This window comes from Capricornis sumatraensis, chromosome 11 (assembly GCF_032405125.1).
Source record: "Capricornis sumatraensis isolate serow.1 chromosome 11, serow.2, whole genome shotgun sequence".
Classification (NCBI taxonomy): Eukaryota; Metazoa; Chordata; class Mammalia; order Artiodactyla; family Bovidae; genus Capricornis; species Capricornis sumatraensis.
Window position 1 is genome coordinate 100,192,361 of NC_091079.1, and position 27,768 is coordinate 100,220,128.

The 27,768-nt window shown below is 50.5% G+C and overlaps 1 protein-coding gene across 7 annotated transcripts in view; it reads left to right on the forward strand.

The window, feature by feature from the left end:
• Positions 1-751: 751 nt before the first annotated feature.
• Positions 752-27,768, forward strand: part of COL14A1 (collagen type XIV alpha 1 chain) — a 231,080-nt gene continuing 204,063 nt past the window's right edge. For 6 of the 7 annotated variants that reach the window (XM_068983358.1, XM_068983361.1, XM_068983364.1 and 3 more), the window contains exons 1-4: positions 1,759-1,848; positions 15,989-16,114; positions 21,221-21,337; positions 25,641-25,784. In XM_068983358.1, coding sequence (XP_068839459.1) covers positions 16,006-16,114; positions 21,221-21,337; positions 25,641-25,784 — 370 coding nt within the window. In that variant the 5' untranslated portion in view covers positions 1,759-1,848; positions 15,989-16,005. Of the gene's footprint in view, positions 834-1,758; positions 1,849-15,988; positions 16,115-21,220; positions 21,338-25,640; positions 25,785-27,768 lie in introns of those variants that run through there. The other variant, XM_068983360.1, reaches the window with a different exon arrangement.

A 27,768-nucleotide genomic window follows, 5' to 3' on the forward strand; every position in this document is an offset into this window, starting at 1 on the left:
GTCCGTCTGTCTTTCCAGCCCCGCTCTGTCGCGACCCCCGGCGTAGGCAGCAGGTGGCGCCCGCACCCCCGCCGCGGAGCGGACGGGACCCAGGGTTCAGACCAGACCCCGTTTCAATAAAAACGTGCGCTGCGAACCGGGTTTAGCCAGGGAGCCAAGCGGTCCGTCGGCCGGGCCCCGATGGGTTTGCAGAAGGACCGACAGACGCGGGGCGGCCGTGCGGGCTGGGGCCCCTTTGCGCTCCAACCGCAGGGCCGGCGGGGGCGGCGGGGAGCGCCGAGGGGGGCGGATGCGGCAGAGTCGGGGGGCGGGGGGCGCCGAGGGGGTGCGGGGGCGCGGATGCGGCAGAGTCGGGGGGCGGGGGGCGCCGAGGGGGGCGGGGGGCGCCGAGGGGGTGCGGATGCGGGAGAGTCGGGGGGCGGGGGGCGCCGAGGGGGCGCGGATACGGCAGAGTCGGGGGGCGGGGGGCGCCGAGGGGGGCGGATGCGGGAGAGTCGGGCGGCGGGGGGCGCCGAGGGGGGCGGATGCAGCCGACTCGGGGGGCGGGGGGCGCCGAGGGGTTGCGGATACGGCAGAGTCGGGGGGCGGGGGGCGCCGAGGGGGGCGGATGCGGCAGAGGCGCGGGGCGCGCGGCGCGGGGCGGGGGAAGGCTGGGAAAGCCGCAGGCCCTCCTGGAAGTGAGGTGCGCGGTCGCAGCCCCTTCCCTGTCTCGGGGCGGGCTCCGGGCATTTCGCAGCGCCGCCTCCTGGCTGCCTTCGCCGTCACCTGCCTTTCCAGTTTTCCGAGGCGAGAACGTGCTTTTCTCACCGAAGGGGCGTCTTGATGGATTCCCGGTGTGTAACTCCCGACGTGTGCGCGCACCAGCCGCGGGAGGGCGGGCGGCTCCTGGTTCGGTTAGAGTGGGTGATGCTGGCGCCTTTCCCGGGGACCCCGCCACGGCCCGGGGGGGGGGGGGTGGGGCGGAGACCCGGCGCCTCCAGTGCTTCACGGCCGGGCAGGGCCTCGGGGCGGCCCGGACCAGAACCGCCGCGGGGTTCGGGGGACTCGGCCCCGACTTCCTCACTCGGGATCTGGGTCAGGGGGCCTGCGCCCGGGGGCCCCGCCGACGCCCGTCCCTTCTAACGCACCGAAGCGCCTGGGAGCGCTCCCGGGCGGTGCGCCGGCTCCCGCCCGAGCGTCGCTGCCCTACTTCTGGGAGAGGGAGACGGGGTCCCCTCTTTTGTTTTGGGGGGCCGTGCCGCAGAGCGCGCGCGGTCTCAGTTCCCGGGCCGGGGCTGGAACCCGCGCCCCTGGCAGGAGAAGCCTGGAGTCTGAGCACCGGGCGGCCGAGCAGTCCCAGCCGAAGGTCCCCCGGGCGCCCGGAGGGGCTCCTAGGGGCTGCGGAGGCCGGCACGCGGCACCTGCACACGGACACTGACCTGGCGAGGCCGCCCGTCGGCCTCGGTGCGCGGGGACGGCCCGAGCGGCTCTTCCCTGGCCCCAGGCTCGCGGCCGCGGCGCTGGGCGGCCCCCGGGCGTGTCCGGGGCGGCGGGAGGAGGGGGGAGTCGTCGGGGACTGGGGGCGCTGCCCGGGGCCCAGCCTGCCTCCCCCCGCCCCCGCCGCCGCCTCCCGCTTCATAAGCGGCCGCCAGCGCGCCTCCCTCCGCTCTTATCTGATCCCGGGCGCCCCGCAGGAGGGAGCGCCGGAGAGGAGGCGGCTCGCGGCGGGCAGGCGGGGGTGGAGCGGGGGCAGGCCAATTAAAGGGGCGCCGGGCGGGCAGCGCGCGGGAGAGCGGACTCGCGGCGGAACTGGGACGGGCCCCGGGCACCGAGAGCCACGCGGCCTGGGCTGGAGTCTCGCGGGCGCAGGTCAGTGCCAACCTCTGCTTCCCTCTCTAGTCGGCCTTGAGAGTCTGTTCCTGAGGGAGGGAAAGCGCAGGCGGCGAGCCCCCTGCGGACGCGGGGCGCCTCCAGGAACCTGCTCTTCGCGCGCCCGCGCTGCCCGCGGCGCCGAGGGCCCGGAGGCGCGCCCGCCGCGTCCCGCACGCTCGCCCGGCAGCGAGGTCTGAGCGCTGGGCGGCACACGCCGGTGCTGCTCTCCCGAGCCTCCGCCCCGGGGCTGGCGGGCGGCGAGCGATCTGCGGGAAGGAGGGGGTTTGGCTTCCAGACGGTAGATGCCAGCATTTCCAAGCAGAAAGGGCCTCCCAAAGGCTGCCGTTATGGTGAGAAAGGGGCTTAGGGATTGCTTTAGAGGACTGTGTGTTACAAACAGAAAGCACGCTGATGGCTCAGCGGGTAGAAAATCCGCCTGCAATGCAGGAGACACGGTCTCGATCCCTGGGTCGGGAAGATCCCCTGGAAAAGGGAATGGCAACCCACTCCAGTATTCTTGCCGGGGAAACCCCATGGACGGAGGAGCCTGGCGGGGCTACAGTCCATGGGGTCGCAAAGAGTCGGACACGACTGACGGCTAAGCACTCAGCACTCAAGGGTCAGTTGGGAGAACCGTCGATGGAGATCACGGGCTGCAAAACTCACCCAGACACCCGCGGGTGATTAGCGCTGGGCACCAGGTGCTAGCCGGGAAGAGGAGCAAGCCCGCAGCGCCGCAGGCTGTTGGCAGCAGCAAGCGGCTCGTCCACGTCTGTGCGCCCGGAAACGCGGCTGCTTCGCGCGTTTGGCTTCAGTGTCTGGACCCAGGAGGGCGCGGCTTTAAGGTGCACCGCCAGTCTGCGGCGCTGGAGGGCCTTCTCCTCCCGGGCTTCCCAACCGCTCGCCCCCTTTCACCCCTCGGAGCTGCTCGCTGCCTCAGGCCCTCTAGTGCGCGCGGCTGGGGGGAGGCGAACCTCCGCGCCAGCTGGGATTTGGCGGGCCACGCGCAACGGCAGCTAAAGAACCCGCCTGCGTTGCGGGAGACCCTGGTTCCATTCCTGGGTGGGGAAGATGCCCTGGAGAAGGGATAGGCTCCCCGCCCCAGTATTCTTGGGCTTCCCTGGTGGCTCAGCTGGTAAAGAATCTGCCCGAAATGCGGGAGAGCTGGGTTCGATCCCTGAGTCGGGAAGATGCCCTGGCGGAGGGAACGGCTACCCACTCCAGTATTCCTGCCTGGAGATCCCATGGACAGAGGAGCTGGCGGGCTACAGTCCACGGGGTCGCACAGGGTCGACTGAGCGACTAAGCACACAGCAGAGGCAAGACAGGGTTAGCGCCCCGCGGGAGGGGCGGCGTTGTGCCCTGGGGCGGCCTCGGTCCTAACAAGGGTCTGAGCGCTGCCTGCCATAATTGCAGCCACGGGCACTCTCGTCTAGGAGCTGGGGGCTTGCGTCCTGTTCGGGACGCGCCCTGTGGCGCGGAGCTCGGGGACCCGGAGTAGCCCGCTCTGCTGTCCCCAGGGCGGGTGTCCACGTGGGGCTGTCGTGCCGCTCTCGGGGACCTGGACCCCAAGCCTCCGCTGACCCCGGAACGCCGTGTGCAGCCGCACTCAGAGCCTCTTTTCCTCTGCGAGTTTTGTATTCCCTTCTGGAAATTTTGGAGTGTCAGCTGCCTGCAGCAGCAGAAGGGGGTGGGGGAGGGCAAAACCCTAAAAATATGCGGATGTTTGGTGGCCCTGTGGGGAGCAGAATTGGGAAAGAGTTTTCCTGAAACTCTCCCCCTAAAGGCTCCAGAGCTCCTCAGCTACAGAGGGTTAGCGGCCCTTCCTGGCTGTCCGGTGTGGTAAGGAGGCCCCAGCATCTAGCACAGAGGCGAAGCTGGATGCAGGGAGGGGAGTGATGTTGCGTTTCTGACAAGGTGGTCTGCTCTGCCCGCAGCTATCACTGGGAAATGTGGTCTGAGTGAGTGAGTCAGTGAATGCATGGATAACACTTGCACTTTGGGTTGTTTCATGAGAGCAACTTGCAAGGATTTCCTTTGAACCTGGTCCCAAGGGTGTGGTTACTGTAAGACAGACTTCAGGGAAGCATGTTTTAAAAAAGCAACTGTATCAAGTTATAATTCATATACCACGCATGTGCAATTCAGTGGTTTTTGTGTATTCATGGAGTTGTGCCACTGTCCCCACAGTCAATTTGAGAACGTTGTATCACTCCCCCCTCAAAAAAAATTCTGTACCTATCAGCAGTATAATTCTCATTTTTCCCCAACCAAGCCATACCCGCCCCACCCCCCCACACCCTTGGCAACTGCTCATCGACTTTCTGCTGACGTTTCATATAAGCGGAAGCATGCAGTGTGTGTGGGCCTTCGTGACTGGCGTCTTTCACCTCGTGAGGTGTTTTCCAGGCTTACCCATTATGCACAGGACGCTCTATCCTAAGCACTGGGTGTCCCTCCCTCTGCCTGGGGGCCCTGAGCCAGGTGAGACCTGGACCTCCACTGGATCCCTGACCTCCTGGGGGTCCCTTTGAAAGGACAGAAGCCTCCCTGGTGGGGCCTCGCAGTGCCTGCCTGGAAAGGACTCCGTGGAGCCCGTCAGAATTCCTGGAGCAGTTCTGGGCAGGTCCCAAACTTAGGATGGATGGGAGGAGTCCTTTGGCGTAGATCCTACTGCTAACGGTCCAGCTGTGGATTTCAGAGAGCTCTTGGGGCCTCCTTCCACGCAAATCTTGGGTTTGGGAGTCCACCAGGGCTGGCTTTAAAGGATGGAGTGAGCAAATGGGTCTGATTGGAAGGGCATGGAGCCAGCTTCAGCCCAGCAAGAAAAGTCTCCTTGGGGTACACGCCCTTTGACTCTAAAATCCTTCCTCGAGTCACCTAGTAAAACACAGAGAGCTTTTGCCTGTTTTAAGCTGGGAGTCTGCAGTTCGTGACTCAATGAGCCACATATTTGCTGTCATTTTAATCCAAGCTAAACCAAATGACTGCTGTTTGCCCAGCCTGTGGAGTGTAGCCCAAGGTTCCTTTCAGGGATGAGGGCCTTCCTGTATGCTGCAGGCTGGGGTGGTGGTGTTTGAGCATCGCTGAGCTAACATTATCCGGGATTATGAGATGTGTAGACAGCAAATGGTAAAGGGCCGGGGGAGGGGCGGGGGCCGGGGGGCGGGGAGAGGAGGGAAACTGAGGGCCAGGCCAGGAATTAGCTGCCGCTTGAGCAGCTTTGCTCCGCGGGCGAAGGCTGTCAGGGAGGTCTCCCCTTGCGTCTCCTCTCCTGTAACTGAAAAACCCGCAGTGCAGAGCTCTGCTACGCTTCTCTGTAGAGGGAACCTTGTGAAGAGCGGGCCTCATCCTGGTCTCCTGGCGCCGTGGGTGTGTGTGCGGTGGAGACTGGCGTGTATTTTGAGTCCCTGCCTGGGTCCCTGCCCTGTTCTCTCTCAGAAACACATGCAAGTCTCCCAATTCCTCGTGGACGTAAATGTTGTCCTTCTTTTAAAGATAAGATCACTGAGATATAAACTACCAGCCTGGGGTCCCAGAGCCGGCAAGTGGCAGAATCGGGATGAAAGAAACGTCTGCGTGAGATGTGGGCCCTGCCCGCTGGGGGGCGGGGGCGGAGCCGGGGCGGCGGGGGCGGGCAGGGGGCGTGGCCTCCGGGCCCTGCCCGCCCCCGCGCCGTCTCGGCTTCGCGGGTTTCCGCTCCAGGAAGCAGGGTGAGGGCCGAGCCCCTGCAGGGCCGCTTCCAGGCCTGCACTGACCCCGTGCAGACTGCGCGGCAGCGCTGGGTTCTCTGCTCTCCTGCTTCTTTCTCCTTCTCGTCACCTTTCCCCCCTTCTTCCTGCTTTCCCTCTTCTCTCTCTGTTCCCTGTTTTTTGAGGGGATTCTGACGAGGAAGGCTACCGGAAATTCTGACAACTTTGAAAGTCAGGGCTTAGAGTCTGGACTCTGCATTTCTTCACGGTGAATTTTTTATTTAATTTTCAGCTTATACTTCAAGGTCATTTTTTGAAATCAGTGCTCTTGATGAATTTTTCTGCCAGTGGGCCTTTGTGGGAACTCAAGGCAAGGGGCCCTGACTTCTAATTTTAGGGAGCTGTGTTCGGTTCCTCCTCTCCCCGCCCCCCCCCCCCCCACACACACACAGACAGAGGTAAGCTGAGTTATGAAAACTGATCCAGAGAGAGGCTAGGCTTTGCTGAGCTCATCCATGTCACAAGCCGTGTCTGTAGCTAGAAGTACTCGGCCGGGCCGGGGGGGGGGGGGGGGGGGAGGGGGTCGGGGCAGGGGGCGGGGGGGGGCGGTCTTCTATTCAGTGAAGGTTCACTCCTGGATGGCTTTCTATCTGCTTTTGGGAAGGGGAACATGCTGAACTGATATTAAAAAGCCGCATTCTATTGAGGTTTAGAATGGAAAATAAAGATTGCTGCTGTAGAAACCCAGGAGCAGCATCTGGCCAGACTTGGAAGGTCAGGGAAGCCTTCCTAAAGGGTGAGATGCTGTCCTGGGTGTGCAGCTAGCCTCTGTGATGCTTGCAGATACAGACTTCAGGTAAAAGTGATTCGCATCTCTTTGACCACGAAGCTCTGTCAGTCCTTAACAAACAACAACAACAAAAGCCAAGTACTGGAACATTCCTGAATCAAGGAACTGTCGCTGCTGTTTGCCGTGCTTTGGGGACGGCTCTTCCATCACGTAGGATTCGCAGCAGCCCAGGTTGAGGCTAAGCAGCTACATTTCTGAGGGTGACCTGCAGTCAGGTCCCTTGCACTGGGGCTTCTCTGCTGGCTCACTGCTTGCAGCACAGGGACACAGGAGGCGAGGGGTCGCTCCCTGGGCCAGGAAGGGCCCTTCAGTAGGAAATGGTAACCCGCTCCAGGATTCTCACTGGGAAAATCCCACGGACAGAGGAGCCTGGCGGGGTCCGTGGGGTCGCAAAGTATCGGACACATCTGTCGCAACTGAGCGCATGCACACACACACCCACACACACCCACACAGACACCCCCACATCCACATTCATACCCCCCACACACACACCCCCTACACACACACCCACACACACACACTCACACACCCACACCCACCCACATAGACACACCACACACACATACCCACATCCCCCCACACCCACACCCCCCCACACACACCCACATAGACACACCACACACCCCCCCACACACTCACCCACACACACACCCACATTCCCCCACACAGCCCCCCACACACCCCCACCCCCACCCCCCACCCACACACACAGATACCCACACACACACCCACACCCACACACATACCCATAACCCACACCCACCCACACACACCCATACCCCCACACACCCCCACACCCACCCACCCCCCACACACACACCCACACACACCCACCCCCACACACACACCCACACACCCCCACACACCCACACACACACCCACACACCCACCCACACACACACACACACACACACCCACACACACACCCCCGCACACACCCACCCACCCACACACACACCCCCACCCCCACCCACACACACACCCACCCACCCACACACACACCCCCATCCCCGCCCCCACACCCCCACCCCCATACCACCCCACCCACATCCACACACACCCACCCAGCCACCCACCCGTTTGCATCTGAGCCATTCACTGGGCTGCTCTGATCCTACATAAGGTCTTTCTGGGATTTAGAAGGAGGTCCCTTGGGGTAGACTTTCTGGAAGGAGGCAGGGCACCGTGTCCCCTGGAGATCAGTTTTGCACACGAGGTGGAGAGAAGGCCCCTGGCTCCCGGCGCTCCTCGGCCTCGGCTGCAGGGTATGCGGTGCGCTGGCTCTGCGGGCCTCAGCCCTGCCCACTCAGTCACTGATCATGCGATCAATACCTATCGATGGGCTGTAATGCACTTTGAACGTTGTGGAGTATGGGTTAAACTGCCCACCTACATGTCTTCCAGTACCCAAGACTCAGAAAGTAGAGATACCGTGGCCGCGAAGTCAGCTGGAGAGTCGCAATGGGATAAGAAGCAAAGGCAATCTGTTGGAGACTGAGCACCCTTTCTAAATATTTCTCACTTGTATTAATATTTTAAATAAGCAAATTTTAGCCTTGTTAATTTCCACTAATATTTGTTTCAGGTATCTTTGGTTTTTATGCTTATCTTTATTAATCCTTCAATTTAATTAGGGTTTTATTTGCTCTTCTTTTTATGTCTCCTTTAAGTGAAAAAGTAGATCACTGATTTTTCAATCTTTCTTCTTTCTTATGTAAATATTTATCTCTAATTCTTAGGTTGCATCCCACAGATTTTCATGTGGAAAATCTTCTTACTTTTATTCCCTTTCAACTATTTTTAAAATTTAAAATTTCCATTGTGATTTCTCATTTGACCCATGGATTAATTAGAAACATGTTGCTTAGTTTCCATTTTGAGTTTGTAAAGATATATTATATTATTAATTTCTAATTTAATTCTGTTGTCAGAAAACATCCTCTGCAAACTCTGAGTCTTTTGACGTTTATGAGCTCTCATTTTAGGGCCTACTCATTTCACAATGCCTACTTTGTAAGAAAAAAATTTTTAAAGACGTATCCTGTAGTTATTGGATGTAGTGTTCAATAATTATCAATTAATAGTTGACAGAGTGGAATTATTATATTGTGTATATTTATTTATGATTGCTAAATTTTCTTGACTAGTGAAAGTGACAGTCGCTCAGTTGTGTCCGACTCTTTGCAACCCATGGACTATCATGGAATTCTCCAGGCCAGAATGCTGGAGTGGGGAGCCTTTCCCTTCTCCAGGGGATCTTCCAGACCCAGGAATTGAACCAGGGTCTCCTGCACTGCAGGCAGATTCTTTACCAACTGCTTCAGTTCAGTTCAGTCTCTCTTTGCGACCCCATGGACTGCAGCTCGCCAGGCCTCCCTGTCCATCACCAACTCCCAGAGTCCACCCAAACCCATGTCCATCGAGTCGATGATGCCATCCCGCCATCTCATCCTCTGTCGTCCCCTTCTCCTCCTGCCCCCAGTCTTTCCCAGCATCAGGGTCTCTTCCAATGACTGAGCTGTCCGTGCAGCCCCAGTTGACCCTTTATTCTGAACTGTCCGGAACTCGAGGGGCGTGGGGTTTTTCAGATGCGTGTTGTCGGTCCACCCTACTTGGGGGTTTTTCAGATGCGTGTTGTCGGTCCACCCTACTTGCGGGTTTTTCAGATGCGTGTTGTCAGTCCACCCTACCTGGGGGTTTTTTCGGGTGTGTGTTGTCAGTCCACCCTACTTGCGGGTTTTTTTGGATGCGTGTTGTCAGTCCACCCTACCTGGGGGTTTTTTCGGGTGTGTGTTGTCGGTCCACCCTACTTGCGGGTTTTTTCGGATGCGTGTTGTCAGTCCACCCTACCTGGGGGTTTTTTCGGGTGTGTGTTGTCGGTCCACCCTACTTGCGGGTTTTTTTTGGATGCGTGTTGTCAGTCCACCCTACTTGGGGGTTTTTTCGGGTGTGTGTTGTCGGTCCACCCTACCTGGGGGTTTGTTTTGGATGCGTGTTGTCAGTCCACCCTACCTGGGGGTTTTTTCGGGTGTGTGTTGTCGGTCCACCCTACTCGTGGCGCCCTCTCTCCCGAGGCGCCCTTTCTCGAGTTTAGTCTCTGGCATTCCTGAACTCTTCTGCCCTTTGACACTTTATGCTAATGAGACTGTGGCTTTCCACTTGATTTCTAATCACAATGCCTGCACAGTGGGGAGTTCGCTCAGAGGAAGAAAGACAAGTCACCAAGCTAACAGTAACACAACTAGGGCTTTATTTCTAACTTAGAGCTGTTTTCTCCTGTGTCGTGAGGCTAACAGAAAAGAGTGATAAACACTGATTTCCTCCAGGGTCTGTTTCTAAGTAGACTTCTTAACCAATCCTGAAAAGCCTTTTGGTTAGTCTAGATGTGAGGAGGTACTTTCGAGTGGTACTTTCACTGGAGAGAAGAACAAAAACTAAGCAGCGCCAACACCCTGGGCTGTGACATCAGCCCTGTTCTTAGTCTTTGCTTTCTTATCTGCAAATCTGTAGACACAGATCAACTGGCTGTAAAGTTCTCCCATAAAATGGGTCTCTCGTTGTTATTCCGTTGCTAAGTCATGGCCAACTCTGCCACCCTGCGAACAGCAGCAGGCCAGGCGCCTCTGTCCTCTGCTGCTCCTGGAGTCTGCTGTCTCCCAGAAGTTAAAATGGAAACTGCAGTGCTAATGTAGATCCAGGAAAGGGCTTCCCAGGTGGCTCCGTGGTAAAGAACCCACCTGCCGATGCAGGACACGAGGGTGTGACCCCTGGGTCAGGAAACCCCTCGGAAAAGGAAACGGCAACCCACTCCAGTATTCTTGTCTGGAGAATCCCATGGACAGAGGAGCCTGGCGGGCTGCAGTCCACGGGGTCATAATGAGCTGGACACGGGTTAGTGACTAAACCACAGAGTCCGGAAAGAGTTCGAACATAAAGGTCATTTTGTTCAGTTCCCCTGCCACAAACCCAGGAATCCCTTCTACAACATCTCTCACGGGTAACGCAGCCAGCTTCTTTCTCAGACCTGCTAGTAAAAGGGCCAAACGTGTCCCGAGTGTTGGAGCACGTTTCTGTCCAAATCCATGCCTGCGTGGCTCCCTCTGTTGATTCTGGTGCTATTTGCAGAAGCTGCACAAAAAAATCTTGTTTTATCTTCCACGTGAAAGCCCTTCAAATATTTGAAGACATCTATTACGTGCTTCTGATTCTTATTTTTCCTAGGCTTAATTCCTGCTGAATCATTCCCATGTCTTTCAAATGTTCTTTGCATGGGCTTGTCAACCAGAACTGCTAAGTCTATGAATTATTCTTAAGTCAAAAATTCCAAGTCTTCTTATGGTTGATGATTTTGAACCTGTACAGAGCTGTCATCTGGACAAGGATAAAAAATGGATAGGAATGTTCTTAGAAAAGTTTAAAGTAGTTCAGCCACGTGGATAATGGTGCCTGTGTCCTTAACTGGATCTTCTGTCTTTGTCTAAACTTTTATACCAAGTTCGTCCCACAGCCTTCATGAGATGGGGTCGCTCATGAGTCTCTTCGTCCTTTAGTATCTGCCCAAGTAGTAAATTCACTGATGATTTAACTGCCTTTGCCTTACATTCTTTCAGCCTGTTGCTAGCATGCTGCTAGTTAGAACTTTCGGAGAGCTACCTGTGTTTCTAAGTACATTGTTTACATCATTACAATCCTATAAGGTAGATGTTTGCTTGGTCATTTTACAGATAAAGAAACCAAGTCATGGAGTGGTTAAACTGGTTAGTCGGCAGCCCCTAGCCAATTACTGGTGGATGCGTCTTCCTCGCGCCCAGATTTCTACTCATGGTTCCAGTCTGTGTTACCTCTGTTGCGTTTCACACTTATTTCATTTAGTTCTCTAAATTTGCTTGTGGTCTTCTTTTTCAATAAAAGTATAAGTGAGCTGACACAGGGATCATATAGTAGGAAATTTTGCATCTCCCTTAGAGTAGAGTGGCTTGGTGGCTCAGAGGGTAAAGAATCCGCCTGCAATGCGGGAGACCTGGGTTCCATCCCTGGGTCGGGAAGATCCTCTGGAGAAGGGAATGGCAGCCCACTCCAGCGCTCTTGCCTGGAGAATGCCGTGGGCAGCAGAGCCTGGCGGGCAGCAGAGCCTGGCGGGCTACAATCCACAGGGTCTCAAAGAGCTGGACACGACTGAGGGGCTAACACGAGCAGAAAGCTAGTAGGACTCTCGGTAGTGACTGCTGGAATGAAAATTCTGAAGCTACAGACAACAGCCCCTCGCAGGGCCTGGTATCCCAGATGGCTGGCAGCAAGCTTATGGCTTTCTCGTGTGTCAGTGCTGACTGAGTAGAGCACTGTCCAAGCCTTGCGTGCGTGTGTGTGTGTGTGTGTGTGTGTGTGTATGTGTGTGTAAGTCTGTGTGTGTGTGCATGTGTGTGTATGTGAGTAGTTTACACAAACTTTAGGATAAATATTTTAAGGGATTTTGATAAAACTGGCTTGCATAAGGCCTCTGCTCCTTCTTAAACTTAATTGTATAAATAAGATTGGATAAGACAAACATATGAAGCAGAGGACGGGTCAGTTAGTCCTAACGGGGATAGTTTTAAGTTACTGATTGCATAATCCAGTAACAGTGTTTTGAGAAAACTTGTGCTAAACATTATCAACTTTCCCCAAACTGGGTTTATACCTTCTGTAGTAATACAGCTAAATGGCCATTTCTAACATGTTTTTAAGCCAAAAAAAAAAAAAAATTAAGGCAGGGTTATTTGTTTTATGCAAGGTTTTAGGCAGTGTTTCAGCAAATTAGGCTTTGACATTTTAAAAATATCTCATAGCAGTTTAACAGAAATTGGAATTTTTTTCTCACCCCTATTTTACTGTCCAAATGAAAGACTTGGCATAAAACCTTGGGAAAATGAAAATTTCACTTCTCCCAATATGGTCTTACTTAATCTCACTTAAAATAAACAATAAGAAAGAAAGAATTTAAAGAAAAGCTATGGCTACAATTTTCTTTCTGTATAAATAATATGCAAGGAAGGACTGGAACTGAAGCTGAAGCCCCAGTACTTTGGCCACCTGATGAGCTGATTCATTGGAGAAGACCCGGATGCTGGGGAAGATTGAGGGCAAGAGGAGAAGGGGATGGCAGAGGATGAGATGGTTGGATGGTGTCACTGACTCAATGAACGTGAATTTCAGCAAACTCTGGGGGATGGTAAAGGACAGGGAAGTCTGGCGTGCTGCCGTCCACGGGGTCACAGAGAGTCGCCCGTGTTTAGTGGCTGAACAACAGCAATAGTAAGTAGTTTTCAGAAAACAGTTGCCAAGTCAAGGGTAGCACCAGTTCATCGGTCTGTTTGTTTATTTATTTACATTGTGTGAAATGCAGGCCAGCTTCTAATGTGGCATGGTAAGCATTGCTTCACAATGCCTGGACTGCACTGGACTGCAGCGCTCTGATGAGAAGTGCTCTGGACTGCAGCTTGGAAAAGGACTTCCTGTCCTGTGTTAGCATAGTATTGCAGGATGCCTGAGAAAGTCCTCGCTCTTAAAGGGCAGGCAGAAAGGCAAGCTGCTTGCTCACCTCTCTCTTTGCCACGTTCTCATTGAGCCTTGTGGGTATCATATTTGGGGAGCCAAACCTTAGAGCATCTGTTTTGGGTTGAGAGTGATTCCACTGCTGCAGCTTTCCTTTGGGGGGCGTGGTCTTGGCCCTGATGGAGCTGATGCCTGCTCCTATACCTGTTCAGACCCCCCATATTCAGCCCTTGTCTACAGAAACGTCACTCACAGCCCTCTGGAGTGCGTGCGTGCCAAGTCACTTCAGTTGTGTCCGACTCTGTGACTCCGAGGACTCTAGCCCACCAGGCTCCTCTGTCCATGGGGTTCTCCAGGCAAGAACACTGGGCGGGTTGCCATGCCCTCCTCCAGGGGGTCTTCCCCACCCAGGGACTGAGCCCGGGTCTGCGACACTGCAGGGGGACTCTTTACCTCTAGCACTGCCTGGGGAGTCCCATGACCCCTGGGATGACCCACCTAATCTTGTTCTACCTGCCTAGGCAGCATTAGAGGTCTCAATGACTCAGGGCCTTTCTCGCTGTGTTTAATTTGGATTCTCCATTTGTCCCATTTCTTCTGTGCTCTGACAAATAGTTGGTTCACTAATCTGTAACAAATTAATAATAAATTCATCCAGGCTCAAAAGCCATATATATTATATATAAAATAGCCACTCAATATGTTGCCCATTCCATTAGGAATTTGAAGGGGCTTCCTGTATATGAATGTCTTAATTTAAAATATTCTTTAGTAATTAGCATTTTGGAAGTCTGGTAGGCGGGTTGGGGGAGATATTTTTTGTACCTCTAAATATAAGCGAGTATATTCTTTCATTTTTTTATTATAGGACCTTAACGTGATTATTTATGTGAGTATTAAAGCATGTGTTTCTTCCTTTAGTTGCAACACAAAAGAGGTGCATGCTAGACTGTCACTGGATATAAAAAGCAGTTGCCAAGAAAGACTTTTTATGACTGATTACCTGAAGGAATATAGTTATTTCTTTGGATAAACTGTGTTACCCTAGAGTAAAGCCAGATCAAGCGTAAGTGCATGAAGCATCTGAAATCACATGGTTTGGGAGGTTCACAGAGCTATCTTTTGCTACGTTCACTGAAATAACTTGTGTTAAAAAGGCAATTAAAGCTTGTATGTGGCTGCCCAAGAATATCCAGAGGAAAGTTAATGGCCTCAAGTAAAGAATATTGCATTAAGGACTAAATAAAGAAAAAGGACAACAAAACAACAAAAAACAAGAGCAGAAAAGCAGAGAAGAGTACAGAACTAATACTGCAATTAAAGAACTACCCTCAGAAGACCATAACCTGGACAGATATTTAGCTTGTCTGGTTCGGAGAGAAAGAGAAAGGCAGGAGAGCGTCAGCTTGATGCTGAGAGTGGGGCCTTCCCAAGCGGCTCAGCGGTAAAGGGTCGGCTTGCAGTGCAGGAAACGCGCTTCGATCCCTGGGTTTGGAAGATCCCCTCGAGAAGGAATTGGCAGCCCGTTCTGGTATTCTTGCCTGGGAAATCCCATATTCAGAGGAGTTGGTGGGGTACAGTCCGAGGGATCACAAAGAGATCACACGACTTCGCAACAACAGTAAATGGAGCTATAACCAGAAAATATGTCGCCGATTGAGAGATCACACGACTCTGTGCTAATGAATGTGAAAGCCAAAACGAAAAGATCGGGGCGGGGTGGGGAGGGGGTGGGAGGGAGGTTTCAGGCGGGGGGACATGTGTATATCTGAGGCTGATTCGTGTTGATGTTTGGCAGAAACCAACACAATTCTGTAAAGCAATTATCCTTCAATTAAAAAATACATTTAAAATTAAAAAAAAATTAGAAGGATAACTTCATGGGAAAATATCCAGACTAGAAAACCAAGAAGTAAATAAGCTAAGTAGATTTATAAATAAGACACAAGTTGTGTAGGAAATAGCCTCCAAAAGGGAATAGGCTCATACGATTTTCTGTCTCAAATTATTCTTTGGCTTTTAAAGAGTATGTAATTCTCATGGTACTGAAGCTATTGCAGAACAATGAAAATATAGAAAACTTTCTAACATTTTTAGAAATGAAGCTAGAATGACCTTGACACCAGACCTTTTAAGAAATGAATACTCTCAGTCAATTTTGGTTATTAACATAGATCTAGAAGAAAACAGTTATACAAAATTGACATGATATAAAAGCAGTAACACGCAGATACAAGAAAGACAAGTTAGCTTGGGCGGAGGGTTCCCTGAGGGCTCATTAGACCCTAAAAAGTGTCTGAGTAGCAGATGCTAAAGGGACTCTTGGGTAATCCAGTGAGTTGCAGAGACAGTACAGGATTGCAAAAATTCAGGCCTGGGGGCACTGTGAAGGCTTGCTCGCAGACCCCAGACGGACAGAACCTCGGAGGCCCTCGGACACGTCATTGCCCAGGTCTTGCCTCACAGAGCCCTGACTCTTCCATCTCTAAGGACTTGACGGGTGGCAGTCTTACAGGAACTTTGGAAGAGCAAGCAGAGGGCTGCATTCCACGCGAAGGCGCGGTGCTCCAAGGCCTTACCACCCGCTAGACCTGCCTCTGTGACTTATGGGACCCTCCCAGAGGGACCCTGTGTGGGCTCCTGCGCAGGGCGGAGTTCTGCTGGGAGGCTGCTAAAGAGGCCCCAGGCATCTCCTTCTTCAGTGAGCGCTGGGTAGAAGGACCACCGAAGAATTCACTGCGGGGAGGACTCAGAAGCAGGCGCCGCCGCAGCGGCCGCCACAGTGCGCAGCTAGCTGCCCCAGCACCCGCGCCGGATCCCGATCGCTCCGCGTTAGTGAAACAGGCGATGACCATGTGTTCCCAATCATTCTCTGCCTTTACAGCATCTTGTCAGATATCTTCCTTATATTAGTTTATGTTTAGAGTGAAATATACAGTGCCCTAAGGAATGAGTTACTTCCTGAAAATACCAGCACATGTTGGCTTGTTTGCTGCCCCAGATGACTACACATATGTTATTTTCAGCCTTCTCAAAATACCCCTGTGCTCTCTGTTTCTAGGACTGCTGTTACATCCCATGTGGAAAACAAGAAATAAAATGAAGATTTTTCACTGCAAGATGCAGTACTGGGTGTTTCCAGCATTTTTCGTGATTACTTATCTTTGCACCATTGTCCAGGCTCAAGGTATGGAAAACTTACTCATGGGGGTCTGGGAGTCTAGCCATGTTGGTTCTGATGATCGTTTTTATTTTATTTGCCTTACTAGTGCTTCACGGGTTCAGCTGAGTTTTTAGGCAGGGTCACGTGTTGGCTTTTTCTCAGCTTTGCCAGCTGTTTACATGGTAGAAATGTGGCACAACCTTGATGAAGCTACAGGTCACTAGTGGCTGAGCATATTAATTTTGCGGTAGATGGTTAAATAGCTCATGTTAGTATGCTTCTGAAATGTCATGCAAATTTAATAACGAAAGTCAACTTTGCAAAATCAATTCTATTAATAAGGAGCTGTAAGGTGTGTGCCTGTGTGTCTCGATCATGCCTTGTCTCTTTAAGAGTGTCTACACAATATTTCTGCCACTTCATACCTGGTCCTTATTTTTACTCCTTTATTTAAAACTGAATGCACAGTCTAAAGGTTACTAAGGGCCTGACAGACACTGAATAGGTTCTATGCAAGGAAAAAAAAGAACCCTCTGGCATATCCCATGATAAATTTATGATAAATACCATGATAAATACTTATGGAACAAGAGTTCTCTAAATGCATTTAGTTTAAAAATGAGATAAAAGCTAAGGTCTTTTCTTGTTTGTTTGGGATTTTTGAAGATCACTTGGAAAAGTAAGCCAAATAATTTTCTGCTGTTTCAGTATCTTTTGCTGAAGTCATTTCTTTGAGATAGCACCCTGAACTGTGTTTTGAAAGGCGAGATACTCTTGCTGCCCACATGGCTCCATTTCCATCACTCAGAAATTTCTGGTTGCAAATAAAGTAAACTTTCTCTGCCCAACTTAAGCAAAAAGTGTATTTACTGGTAGATAGTGAAGTGGTTCATCCAATAGTTAAATAAGCTTTGGAAAGTGTAGGAATCCGGGAACACGCTGGATATAGTTTCTAGGAACTAGTGACCATTTCTTTGAGGGCATGTTTTTGGAATGAAATGTCAGAGCTGTTTTCCATCCTTCCATGGCTGGACACAAGTTTCAGATTCTTGGGAGAGTCTGCCTGACTGCTTTGAGTCATGTTCTCCCCGCTTCGCCAAGGGAGGGTGGCTGACAGATAGCGCAGCCAAGGCTCCGTGCAGCGGGGAGGGCGTGCTGCTCCTTGGAAGAAAACCAAGGTGCTGTTGGAAATTCAGAAGGGAGGTGACTGTGGGTGGGGAGGAACAGAAGACCTTCATGTTAGCGTGCCTTGGCGAAAGGCAGGGTCTCAGTGAGGCACTTCCCTGGTGGTAAAAATTAGTGTTTCAAGAAATTAAGGAGACGGTTCCATTAGAAATAAACATAGGTTGTCCCTTGCCAAAACAGCAAGATTTCAGCGGAGTTGAGCAGAAGTAAAAGGAAGGAAGGAAGGGAGGGCAGAAAATCAGTCCTTTAATGAATTGTCATGTTATGAAATGAAATTTCCTAAGTACCTGATAACAGTGAGGCTCTTTTAGAATGAAATAAACATTCCTTTTCTGCCTTTGAGCTTTGATTTCTATGGGGATGATTGTGGTGAAAATCTTTAAAGAAAAATCTTCCCTCTCAAAAGAAATACAGCACAGCAAAATAAAAATATCCCTGTACTTTCAGCAACGAGCCTAACCCTGCAGTCAACAACGGGACGCTCCTTAGTCCCCCCTTGCAGTCCCCCTTTGGAACGAAGGCTGTATTTTCACAAATGTTGTAACTGGCCCTAGCTCACATAGAATGCCTGACGTCACTGTATGAAAGATGAGTTTGCTGGCTTACTCTGGGTTCTCAGCGTGTGCCAGAAATCAAGCTTTACATTTAATTTTTGTCTTTTTTAAGAGGAGTAAATTTTAGCTGTTGAGTGGAGGTTGGAAGGAGGCTTGGCGGGAGTGGATCTATGTGTATAGAGCTGACTCACTTTCTTGTATAGCACAAAGTTTTTCTATTGTACAGAAACTATCACAGCATTGCAAAGCAATTATACACCAAGGGAAAAAAAAGAGAGAGAGAAATAACACAGTCCCATCTACAACTGCATCAAAAAGAAAAAAATACCTTGAAATTAAAAAAAAAAGACTTAACTGACGCAGATTAACTTTTGAGTCAAGTTCATGCAAGCATCTATATTTCTTACTGGAGTTAAGTACGTATACTTATAGAAGGGGCTCCTGAGTGCTTGCAGAAAGAAAAACCACGGCTCTGGTATTAAATATACTCACCTGTTCGGTCCGTGAGATGAGAACGGTGGCCTCTGCACTGCGCTGGCAGTGTTCCTGGCGACCTTTCTGCCCTTGCCTTGGCGGAAGTCCCAGTGCTGTCCAAATGTACAGTTGGAGCTGTCTTTGAAGCTCGAAGCTGTGACCTCACGCTGCTTTCTTTCTTTTCTAGCTTTTTTCCCCTAAAGGCAAAAACCTGAAGGAAATGTAAACTTTGTGTCTAACCAAGATTTCCTTTTAATAACTGTGAGACTGTTTATGCATACATGGGCAATAGACGGGTTCTGTTGATAAAAGAAAATGGCAATATTGCGTTTTGCTGGTAGTTGTAATGGGACCATCATCGTATAAACCATTTGTAAGTTGTTTTTGAACGTTGATGGGTTGGGTTGTTACCTTTGCTTCACTTTTATTTCCTGGAATGGTTCAATGGAAGATATTGCCATTCTGGGTTCTGGAGTGCCATCCATGATCTCTGGGCGTGATCTGGTATCTGCGTGTGGTCACCCTCATCACTTCTCCTGGAGGTTCAGAAGGTCAGCTGTTGACTAAAGATGTTGCAGGCTAAAAGCTTGCATTTAAAGAACAGTGGCCTGGGTAGAACATACTACAAAGATTTCTAATATTTAACCTAGGAGTCCTGAGTGTTAGTTCTCTGCCCTCCTTGAGAGGTCGGGCAGGACGCCTGGGTGCAGATAGATTGGGGACGCCTGGGTGCAGATAGATAGATCGGGGACGCCTGGGTGCAGATAGATCGGGCGATCCTTCGGGGACTGCCCAGACGGCAGCCTCCCCGCTGCTTGCGCTCTTCACTCGACGCTTCCCAGGCGTGCCCGCCCCCTGCCTCCTAAGCATTCATGCAAAACCTTGCAGTAAGCTCGGCCAACCATGTCCACCAGCCCACTGGCAAGGCTTGGCTCAGAAACTACATGTACTGTTTAGCATTTAAAATTCTTATTTTTAATTTTCTTCTGTAAATAATAAGAATCTATCTATAAATAGATTTTTCTCCCCAAGTTCCAGAGGAAGCAAACTAGTATCAGTTTCTCTGTTCATCCAAATTTAGGTTTAGCCAGCCTTCTCTTGTAGCTCAGAATAGTAGTTCTTATGATAAATCCATACTTTCCCATAAGTTGGAGAAATGTAGACTCGTTCATGTCAAACTGAGAATGGGAAGCTAGTGTGTTTATTGCTTGACTAGCATTCTTTACTGAAATGTAGCAAAGGGCAAGTAGAAAGAGAACACTGCTCTTAAAGTTGTGTTCTTAGGTACTCACTGATTTCAGATGAGCGGAGAGCTTGATGAGGAGTAAATCGCCCATTCTTCTAGCTCAGTGAAGGGTGACTTCTTAATATAAATCTTCTCCTGAAGAAAAAGAGCATTTTGTTTGGGGTCAAAGATGGTCATGAGCCAGTATGTGAACCTGGATGAATGTCTTAGCGTCTTCTTGCTCCCCTTGTGCATAAAATTGGGAGAGTGATGTATTTTTGTGAGGATTAAATAAGCTTTAGAGATCATCCATTAGATGAAGTAAGGCTGGATGGGAACAAACATTTGTTGCACATATACAGATTATGTCCATCGTTCTCTTTAACACTGTCGCTTATTCTGTGCCACTTTTTCTAAGAACAAGGCTTTGAATGGAGCAATCACTTGCTCAAGGTTATTCATCTAATAACTGACAGGACTGGGAACCAAACTAACATCTAAACCCCACGTAATACTACAGACCTATTGAAATGAGTGTTTCTTTCCTTCCCCGGACTCTGTCGTAAAGTGGGAAAGAAAGACCAGGCACAGAAGTAGGTAATAAGTGCTAACTTTTCTGTCAAGCATTAAATTTTCTTTTGTGACAAACTAATTTATATATTATACAGAAAAATCTTATGAAAGTATTTCTTTTGAAATTCTGGAACATTGATGTAGAGTTCCAAGAACATGTTTTGAAGTTTGAATGACTTACACAAAAAAGCAGTATAGACCTTTTTAGTGAACTATTGGAAAAGATTGACCTTACTATAATATGTCTGTAATAGCCTTAAATTATCATATCATAAAAATTACTGAGTTAATAAAGTGGAAACCTAAAGGCAGAAAACAGATCACGGTCTACCTAGATTGCAACAGTTCATGTGTTCAGAGCAGAGACATTCATCCTTGTAACATAATAAAGCTACTTTGCAAGGTTGGCTCCATTAAGCTAGACGAGGGTGTTACATTCTAACCCTAAATCACAGTTGTTTGCACAAGATCAGTTCAGTTCAGCTCAGTTCAGTCACTCAGTCGTGTCCGACTCATTGCAACCCCATGGACCACAGCACGCCAGGCCTCCCTGTCCATCACCAACTCCCAGAGTCCACCCAAACCCATGTCCATTGAGTCGGTGATGCCATCCAGCCATCTCATCCTCGGTCGTCCCCTTCTCCTCCGGCCCCCAATTCCTCCCAGCATCAGAGTCTTTTCCAATGAGTCAACTCTTCGCATGAGGTGGCCAAAGTACTGGAGTTTCAGCTTCAGCATCATTCCTTCCAAAGAAATCCCAGGGCTGATCTCCTTCAGAATGGACTGGTTGGATCTCCTTGCAGTCCAAGGGACTCTCAAGAGTTCAAAACATCAATTCTTCGGTGCTCAGCTTTCTTTGTAGTCCAACTCTCACATCCATACGTGACCACTGGAAAAAGCACACAAGATCAGTACTACTTGGCAAATGCTTACCTCTTGGGTCAGAAACAAATGCTCTTGGGTTTGTTATTTTGCAAACAGATCACTTCACTAACGGGCTGTAGAAAGAACGTGAAGTCTTGAGTCTTGAGTATTCTGATTACGTTAGTTTGGCTTTTCAGTTTGACAATGAAAGCTTAAAAGCTTCAACGTTTAAACAACTTTGTTTTTCCTTTTCAGTCCCTCCACCCACAAGGTTAAGATATAATGTGTTATCTCATGATAGTATCCAGATTTCATGGAAGGCTCCAAGAGGGAAATTTGGTGGATACAAGCTTCTTGTGACTCCGGCTTCAGGTAAAAAAATCAGCTGTTTTAGAGTATTAGCAACTTTTGGCGCACAGGAAATGAAAACGTATAGTGCTAAGTGTTGCTTTAATCTCACTTGAAAGACTTTTGTTTCATTTAATCTTTTGAGCTTGAAATCTTATCCTCTACTCAAGAAAATAATATTGCCTCAAATCTAAAGACTAGCTATGGGGCTCACCATAATTTTCATACTATCAAAAATCCTCACTACCTCTGTTTCGACACGGATGAATACTTTTGGTCTCTGGACACTTGAAAGTTACCTCCAGCGCTTGTGACCAGCTGAGTAAATTATGATTAATTATGTTGTTCTTTAGTCGAGTTATGTCCGACTCCTTTGCAACCCCATAGGTTATAGCCTGCCAGTCTCCTCTGTTCATGGAATTTTCTGGGCAAAAATACTGGAGTGGGTTGTCATTTCCTCCTCCAGGGGATCTTCTCCAGCCAGGAATCAAACCTGGGTCTCCTGAGTCTCCTGCATTGGCAGGCAGATTCTTTACCATTGAGCCACCTACGATTAATTAGCTTAATAGAATATTGTTCAGCAATGATGCGTTGTTATAAACTCTAAGTAGACACAGCGGGCATAAATGACGCATTAAAGCAAGAAAAGCAGAAGGTAAACACACTGATCATGAGGATCAAATAGTTGTGTAAAACTTTTCACAGTTAAATTTTGGTTGTGTTTTTCCTTTCTCATTTCATGTTTTTGATTTATAATCAACTGAAACAGTACACAGCACGTTGGGAATTACCTGGTGGTTAGGACGTGACGTTCTCGTTGCCAAGGCCCTGGGGTTCAATCCCTGGTCAGGGGACTAACACGCTGCAAGCATGCAGCATGGCCAAAAAGCAGAGCAAAGAAACTCCAGGCTCGCAGAGGGCGGCTGCCGCGCGGGCGTCCTGGAGAGCCGCGCTCAAGCCCTCGCCCCTCATTCCTGCTGGCCGTCGGGGTCTCAGCGCCCCGGCTTCCTCTTCCGTGGGGCCTGCGGCAGTATTGGTGCCCGCCTCACGGGGCTGCCGCGAGGCTTGAAACTTAAAGCGTGGTCTGGGGACGGCACGAGAACAGATAGAGCATGTGGGGCCCGCAGCCTGCCCTTTGCGCTGGCACGGTCACGGGAAGGGCTGGTCGTGGGGACTAAACGGGCCGGGAAACGGAGGGCCCATCCGGGGGCTCAGGAAGCCTTAGCTGTGACGGTAGCGGAGGAGCTCCGGGCGGATCTCTCAGGCTCCCTTCTGCCCATAAAATCCAGTTCCGCACAGTAGTAAATACTCAGTAGCAGCCTGTTTGTGTAACGTGTGTGTGTCATATAAACGTAAGGTCTGCTCCTTCTGTTGGTGATAAAAATGGTCACACAGAGCTGGACTCCCTTCTGTTGGAGGCCTCATCCCAACTCATTTAAAGAGGACGTGCTCTATTACTTCTAAGTGGGGACATCTTACTCTGTAGTGGATTTAAAATGTCAAACAAACAGGCAGATGACATGTTTGGCTTCTTGCTTGGTCACTAGAAAGAAACCTTTCCTTATCAGCACGTGTTAGGCACAGCCTCCGTAGAATGACTCTGGTTCAGAAGACGCACTCTCCCCATGTTGACCCATGGAAGTTGACTCAGTCATGGACGGCTTTACTTTATTCTCAAGCCTCCGTTCAGAGTTTTCATTGTAGAACACTGCCCGATTTTTAACTAACTTTGACTTCTAAAAATGCACTTTGTTTTCTAAACCATTGTGGGAAATTTAAGAGGCTCTTGAACATTATTGTGATGCTAACGGTCAGTATATAAGTCCCTTATTTGTGGTACCTCTGAGAATTTCCTTTGTCTTAAAAAGTAACTAGTTTCCCTCCAAGTAATCAGTAGGTTAATTTTTTGGATTGATTGCTGGTAACACCAAACTCTTTAGTACTCCAAGCAAGTGTGACTGAAGGATCAGACCCTTAGAAGTGACGTGAAGGACTTCCCTGGGGGTGCAGTGCCTGGGAATCCGCCTGCCAACGCAGGGGACCCGGGTTCAATCCCTGGTCCGGGAAGACCCCACGTACCGTGGAGCAGCTGAGCCTCTGCGCCACGACTGCTGAGCCCGTGTCCTGCAGCTCCTGAAGCCCGCCCGCCCACGGCCTGTGCTCCACAGCACAATGTGTGCACTCGTGCTAAGCCACTTCAGGCGTGTCTGACTCTTTGTGACCCCATGGACTGTAGCCCACCGGGCTCCTCTATCCATGGGGTTCTCCAGGCAAGAACACTGGAGCGGGTTGCTGTGCCCTCCTCCAGGGGATCTTCCCGACCCGGGGATCGAACTCGTGTCTCCCCGAGTCTGTTATGTCTCTTGTGTCGGCAGGCCAGGTTCTTTACCAGTAGTGCCCCCTGGGAAGCCCCCGTAACATGATAAGCCACCGCAGTGAGAAGCCTGCTCACCACAGCTACAGGAAGCCGCAAAAGCAGTGAAGACCCAGTGCAGCCAAGAATAAATAAGCAAGTAAAATTAGTTTTCTTCAAAAGAAATGACTTGGGTGGTTTTTGAACCAACCTCGGCCTCACCCCTCGGCCATCTCTGCTGTAGCGTCTCCAAAAGCAGACCCCCCCCTTCCTGCTCAGACACCCCAGTGACAAACAGAAACGGAGGAAGAAAGCAGATAGTTTCTCCATGAAAACTGGGTTCATTTTCCATGGTGACCCAGCGTCCGTGCTGCCGTGACCCAAGCCAGTAAGACAGTCTTGACACTCTCGTATCGACGTGATCAAACCTAAAGTAAACGGAGTAAATAAAAGGAGTCATAAATGCATCTAGACGCAGGATGTTTGTAGCTGTTTCAACACTAGGAGATGAGCTCTGCGCATTGTTTATACCAGTCTTTCCCAAAGCACTTTCCATGATCTTTAGCAGGATGTGATAGCTGTTATATAATCAAATGGTTTAACGGTCAGATAAATTTGAAGAGTGCCATTCTAAGCAGAGCTGAAGCTTTTTTATTACAGGATTCTCAAAGTCTTTAAAATAGTATACGGTATGCCTCTCAGAGAGGAATTCTAGTACACAGTTTTTCTAAGGCACTTTCTTTTTCTTCTTAGTGAAACACATAGTGAAAGATTCATCTGATGCGCTTTGTCAAGGATGAGTTTTAAATGATAGGTGTTTCTGAAACCAAGTTTAGCCTCTTGGACATAAACGCATGTATGGAGGTGGGGTTTGGCAGGAGACAGGCTCAGCTCTGCCTTACAGTGGTGGGCAGCAGAGGTGATAGGATCGTCGCTTTTCAGATTTAACGTAACTAATTTTATTTTATTGAGTGCTAAGTCACTTCAGTTGTGTCCGACTCTTTGTGACCCTATGGACTGAGGCCCTCCAGGCTCCCCTGTCCACGGGATTCTCCAGGCGAGAATGCTGGAGGGAGTTGCCATGCCCTCCTCCCCGGGATCTTCCCGACCCAGGGACTGAACCCGCGTCTCCTGTGTCTCCCGCATCAGCAGGCGGGTTCTTTACTGCTAGAGCTACCTGTGATTAAAATGCACTGTAGCCTGTGTTATACTTGATTAATTCAGCAAATTTCTGGCCCTTTTGCTGCTGCTGCTGGAGGAGCAGTTTTAGGTTGATTTTCCTCTTCTCAGGCAGCAACCACTGCCAGAAATAGAGAAGAATGCATGTCTGGAGCTTTGCCTTCAAGTTGATACTGAATCACTAGCATTTTCAGCAAAACTGAGAGGTCAGTCTGGTTTGATGGAGAGACCATGGGAGTTTGGGATCTTTTCCAGGAAGAAGCTAACTTTTAAGTAGCCAGACGAGGAGTGGTTCCTTCAGCATGCTGAGCCAGTGATGCTCAGATTCAGGGTAATTCAACCGCTAATAATGCTTCAGAGATGCTTTGACTCGCTTTGGAGAGGCCCTAGGGAACGTGCCAGCGTCGGTGACTGCGTTCAGCCCGTCCGTATCCTCCCCTTCGCCTTCAGGTGGCCTTCTTTCCTTGCAGACTGTGTCTGACATTCAGGGCTGACCGCCTTCCGATCTCAGGCCGTGGCTTTCCCTCGTGAATCAAAGCAACAGTGCGTATGCGAAAGATGTTTGTGAATGTGTTTCCCCTACTTTAGACAGCTGTTTAAGTTGTCTAATGCAGAGAGTAGAACTGGAAATGAGGATGGGAATTATATGAAAAAGAAGTATTATGCCATACTCACCATTAAACCTGTTTTTAAATATCTTCACCTTTAAAATCTAGATTCCTGGTTAACGAAATTTCTTAATGGACACAGTTAATGTGCTTCTTAGAACTGATTTATCTTTCTGTTTTATTTCAGGTGGAAAAACCAATCAGTTGAATCTCCAGAACACTGCAACGAAAGCAATCATTCAAGGTCTTATGCCGGACCAGAATTACACGGTTCAGGTTATTGCATACAACAAAGACAAAGAAAGCAAGCCAGCCCAAGGCCAGTTCCGAAGTACGTATTTGCAGAATAGAGTGCTGCCCTGGGACTCGGTTCCAGGGCTGAGTCCGAGTCCGTGGTAAATGCTGTGCCGGGTTGACCTTGGATTGTTTAGATCTGACACGACCTTAGGAGACCTTCAGTCCAGCCCTCCGTGGGCTCCTTCTGTCTCCGGTGCGCTCCTGTCCCTTCCTTCGCCCCTTTCCCTGCTCGGCTGCTCGTCCTTTCAGGTTTAGTTTACATTCTTCTTATTGGAACGTGGTTGCTTTACGATGCTATGCTCGTTTCTGCTCTGCAGCAAAGTGCATCAGCTGTCTGCATACACAGACCCCTCTTCCGTGGGGCTCCTCCCCATCAGGTCACCGCAGCGCACTGAGCAGAGCTCCCTGTGTGCAGGGCAGGTTCTCACGGTGTCTGTTTCACATGTGTGTGCGATGGCGCTCACTCCAGTGCTCCTGCCTGGAAAATCCCACAGGCGGAGGAGCCCGGTGGGCTGCAGTCTGTGGGATCGCTAAGAGCCGGACACGACTGAGCGACTTCACTTTCACTTTTCACTTTCATGCATTGGAGAAGGAAATGGCAATCCACTCCAGTGTTCTTGCCTGGAGAATCCCAGGGACGGGGGAGCCTGGTGGGCTGCCGTCTATGGGGTCGCACAGAGTCGAACACGACTGAAGCGACTTAGCAGCAGCAGCAGCAGCGTGCAATTGCTCAGTCGTGTCTGACTCTTTGTGACCCCGTGGACTGTAGCCCGCCAGGCTCTTTGGTCCATGGGATTCTCCAGGTGGAAACACTGGAGTGGGCTGCCGTTTCCTCCCCCCGGGATCTTCCCGACCCAGGAATCGAACCTGCATGTCGTGTGTCTCCTGCATTGGCAGGCGGATTCTTTACCGCCGTGCCACCTGGGAAGCCCGTTACACACGTTAATCCCAGGCTCGCAGCTGCTCCCACCCTCCTTTCCCCACTTGGTGCCCATATGTTTGCTCTGTGTCTCTTTCTGCTTCGCAAATAGGTTCGTTTGTACCATTCTTCTAGATGCACGCGTGCGTGAGTATACGGCCCTCGATCTATGTCACTTCGCTCTGTATGGCAGTCTCTAGGTCCGTGCGCGTCTGTGCACATGGCGCAGCCTCGCTCCTCGTGGCTGGGTGGCCTTCCCTCGTGCGTGTGAGCCTCCTCTCCGTCCACTCCTCTGCTGAGGGACGTGCAGGTCGCTTTCATGTCCTGGCTACTGTAAGTCGTGCTGTGGTGAACAGTGAGGTGATGTGTCTTTTGGAATTATGGTTTTCAGTATGGAAGTGCCTTAAAAAATTAAACATGGATCTGCTGTATGACTCAGCAGTCCCACTCCTGGGCAGATACCCGGAGAAAACCCTAACCCTCAAGTGTTGGCTTTGAAATCCTCTCCCTGACACCGTCCCCGAGCCTTATGCAGACCTTCATCTACCCAGTACATAATAGCTGCTCAGTAAACGCTTTTAGGACTCCGTGGAAGAAGGTGCTGTCTCTGCTGCAGGAGTGGCCTGGAAAGAGAGCGGATGGGCGATGTCTTCATATCTGAGTCAGCTCTCAGATACTGAGTTGATCAAAGGACTTGCATCCAGAGACACTCTAAGCAGAGGGGAACCCTCTGAGGCGGCCCCATCCATGATGGCCCTGTTCTCTTAGGAAGCTTTTCCTTATGTTGAATTTAAAAGTTATCCGCAGAGGTCCTGATTCGTTTGCCTTTCAGGAGATGTTCATTCATTCACTAAGTTTTTTTTTGTCACTTAAGTGTATATTGCACGACTACTAACTGCCAGGCCCTATTCTAGGCACTGGGAACACAGCACATCCCTGTCCCCGGGACCTTATAGTATAGGGACCAGAGATCGCAGCAGCCCCCTCTTCCTGGAGGCGTCTTGTCTGGTGTGCGGGCCGAGCTCTGTGTATCATGCATGTGAACAGGACAGGTTGCTCCTGGTTAACTTCCTGTGTCACTTCATTGTTAAGACAGACT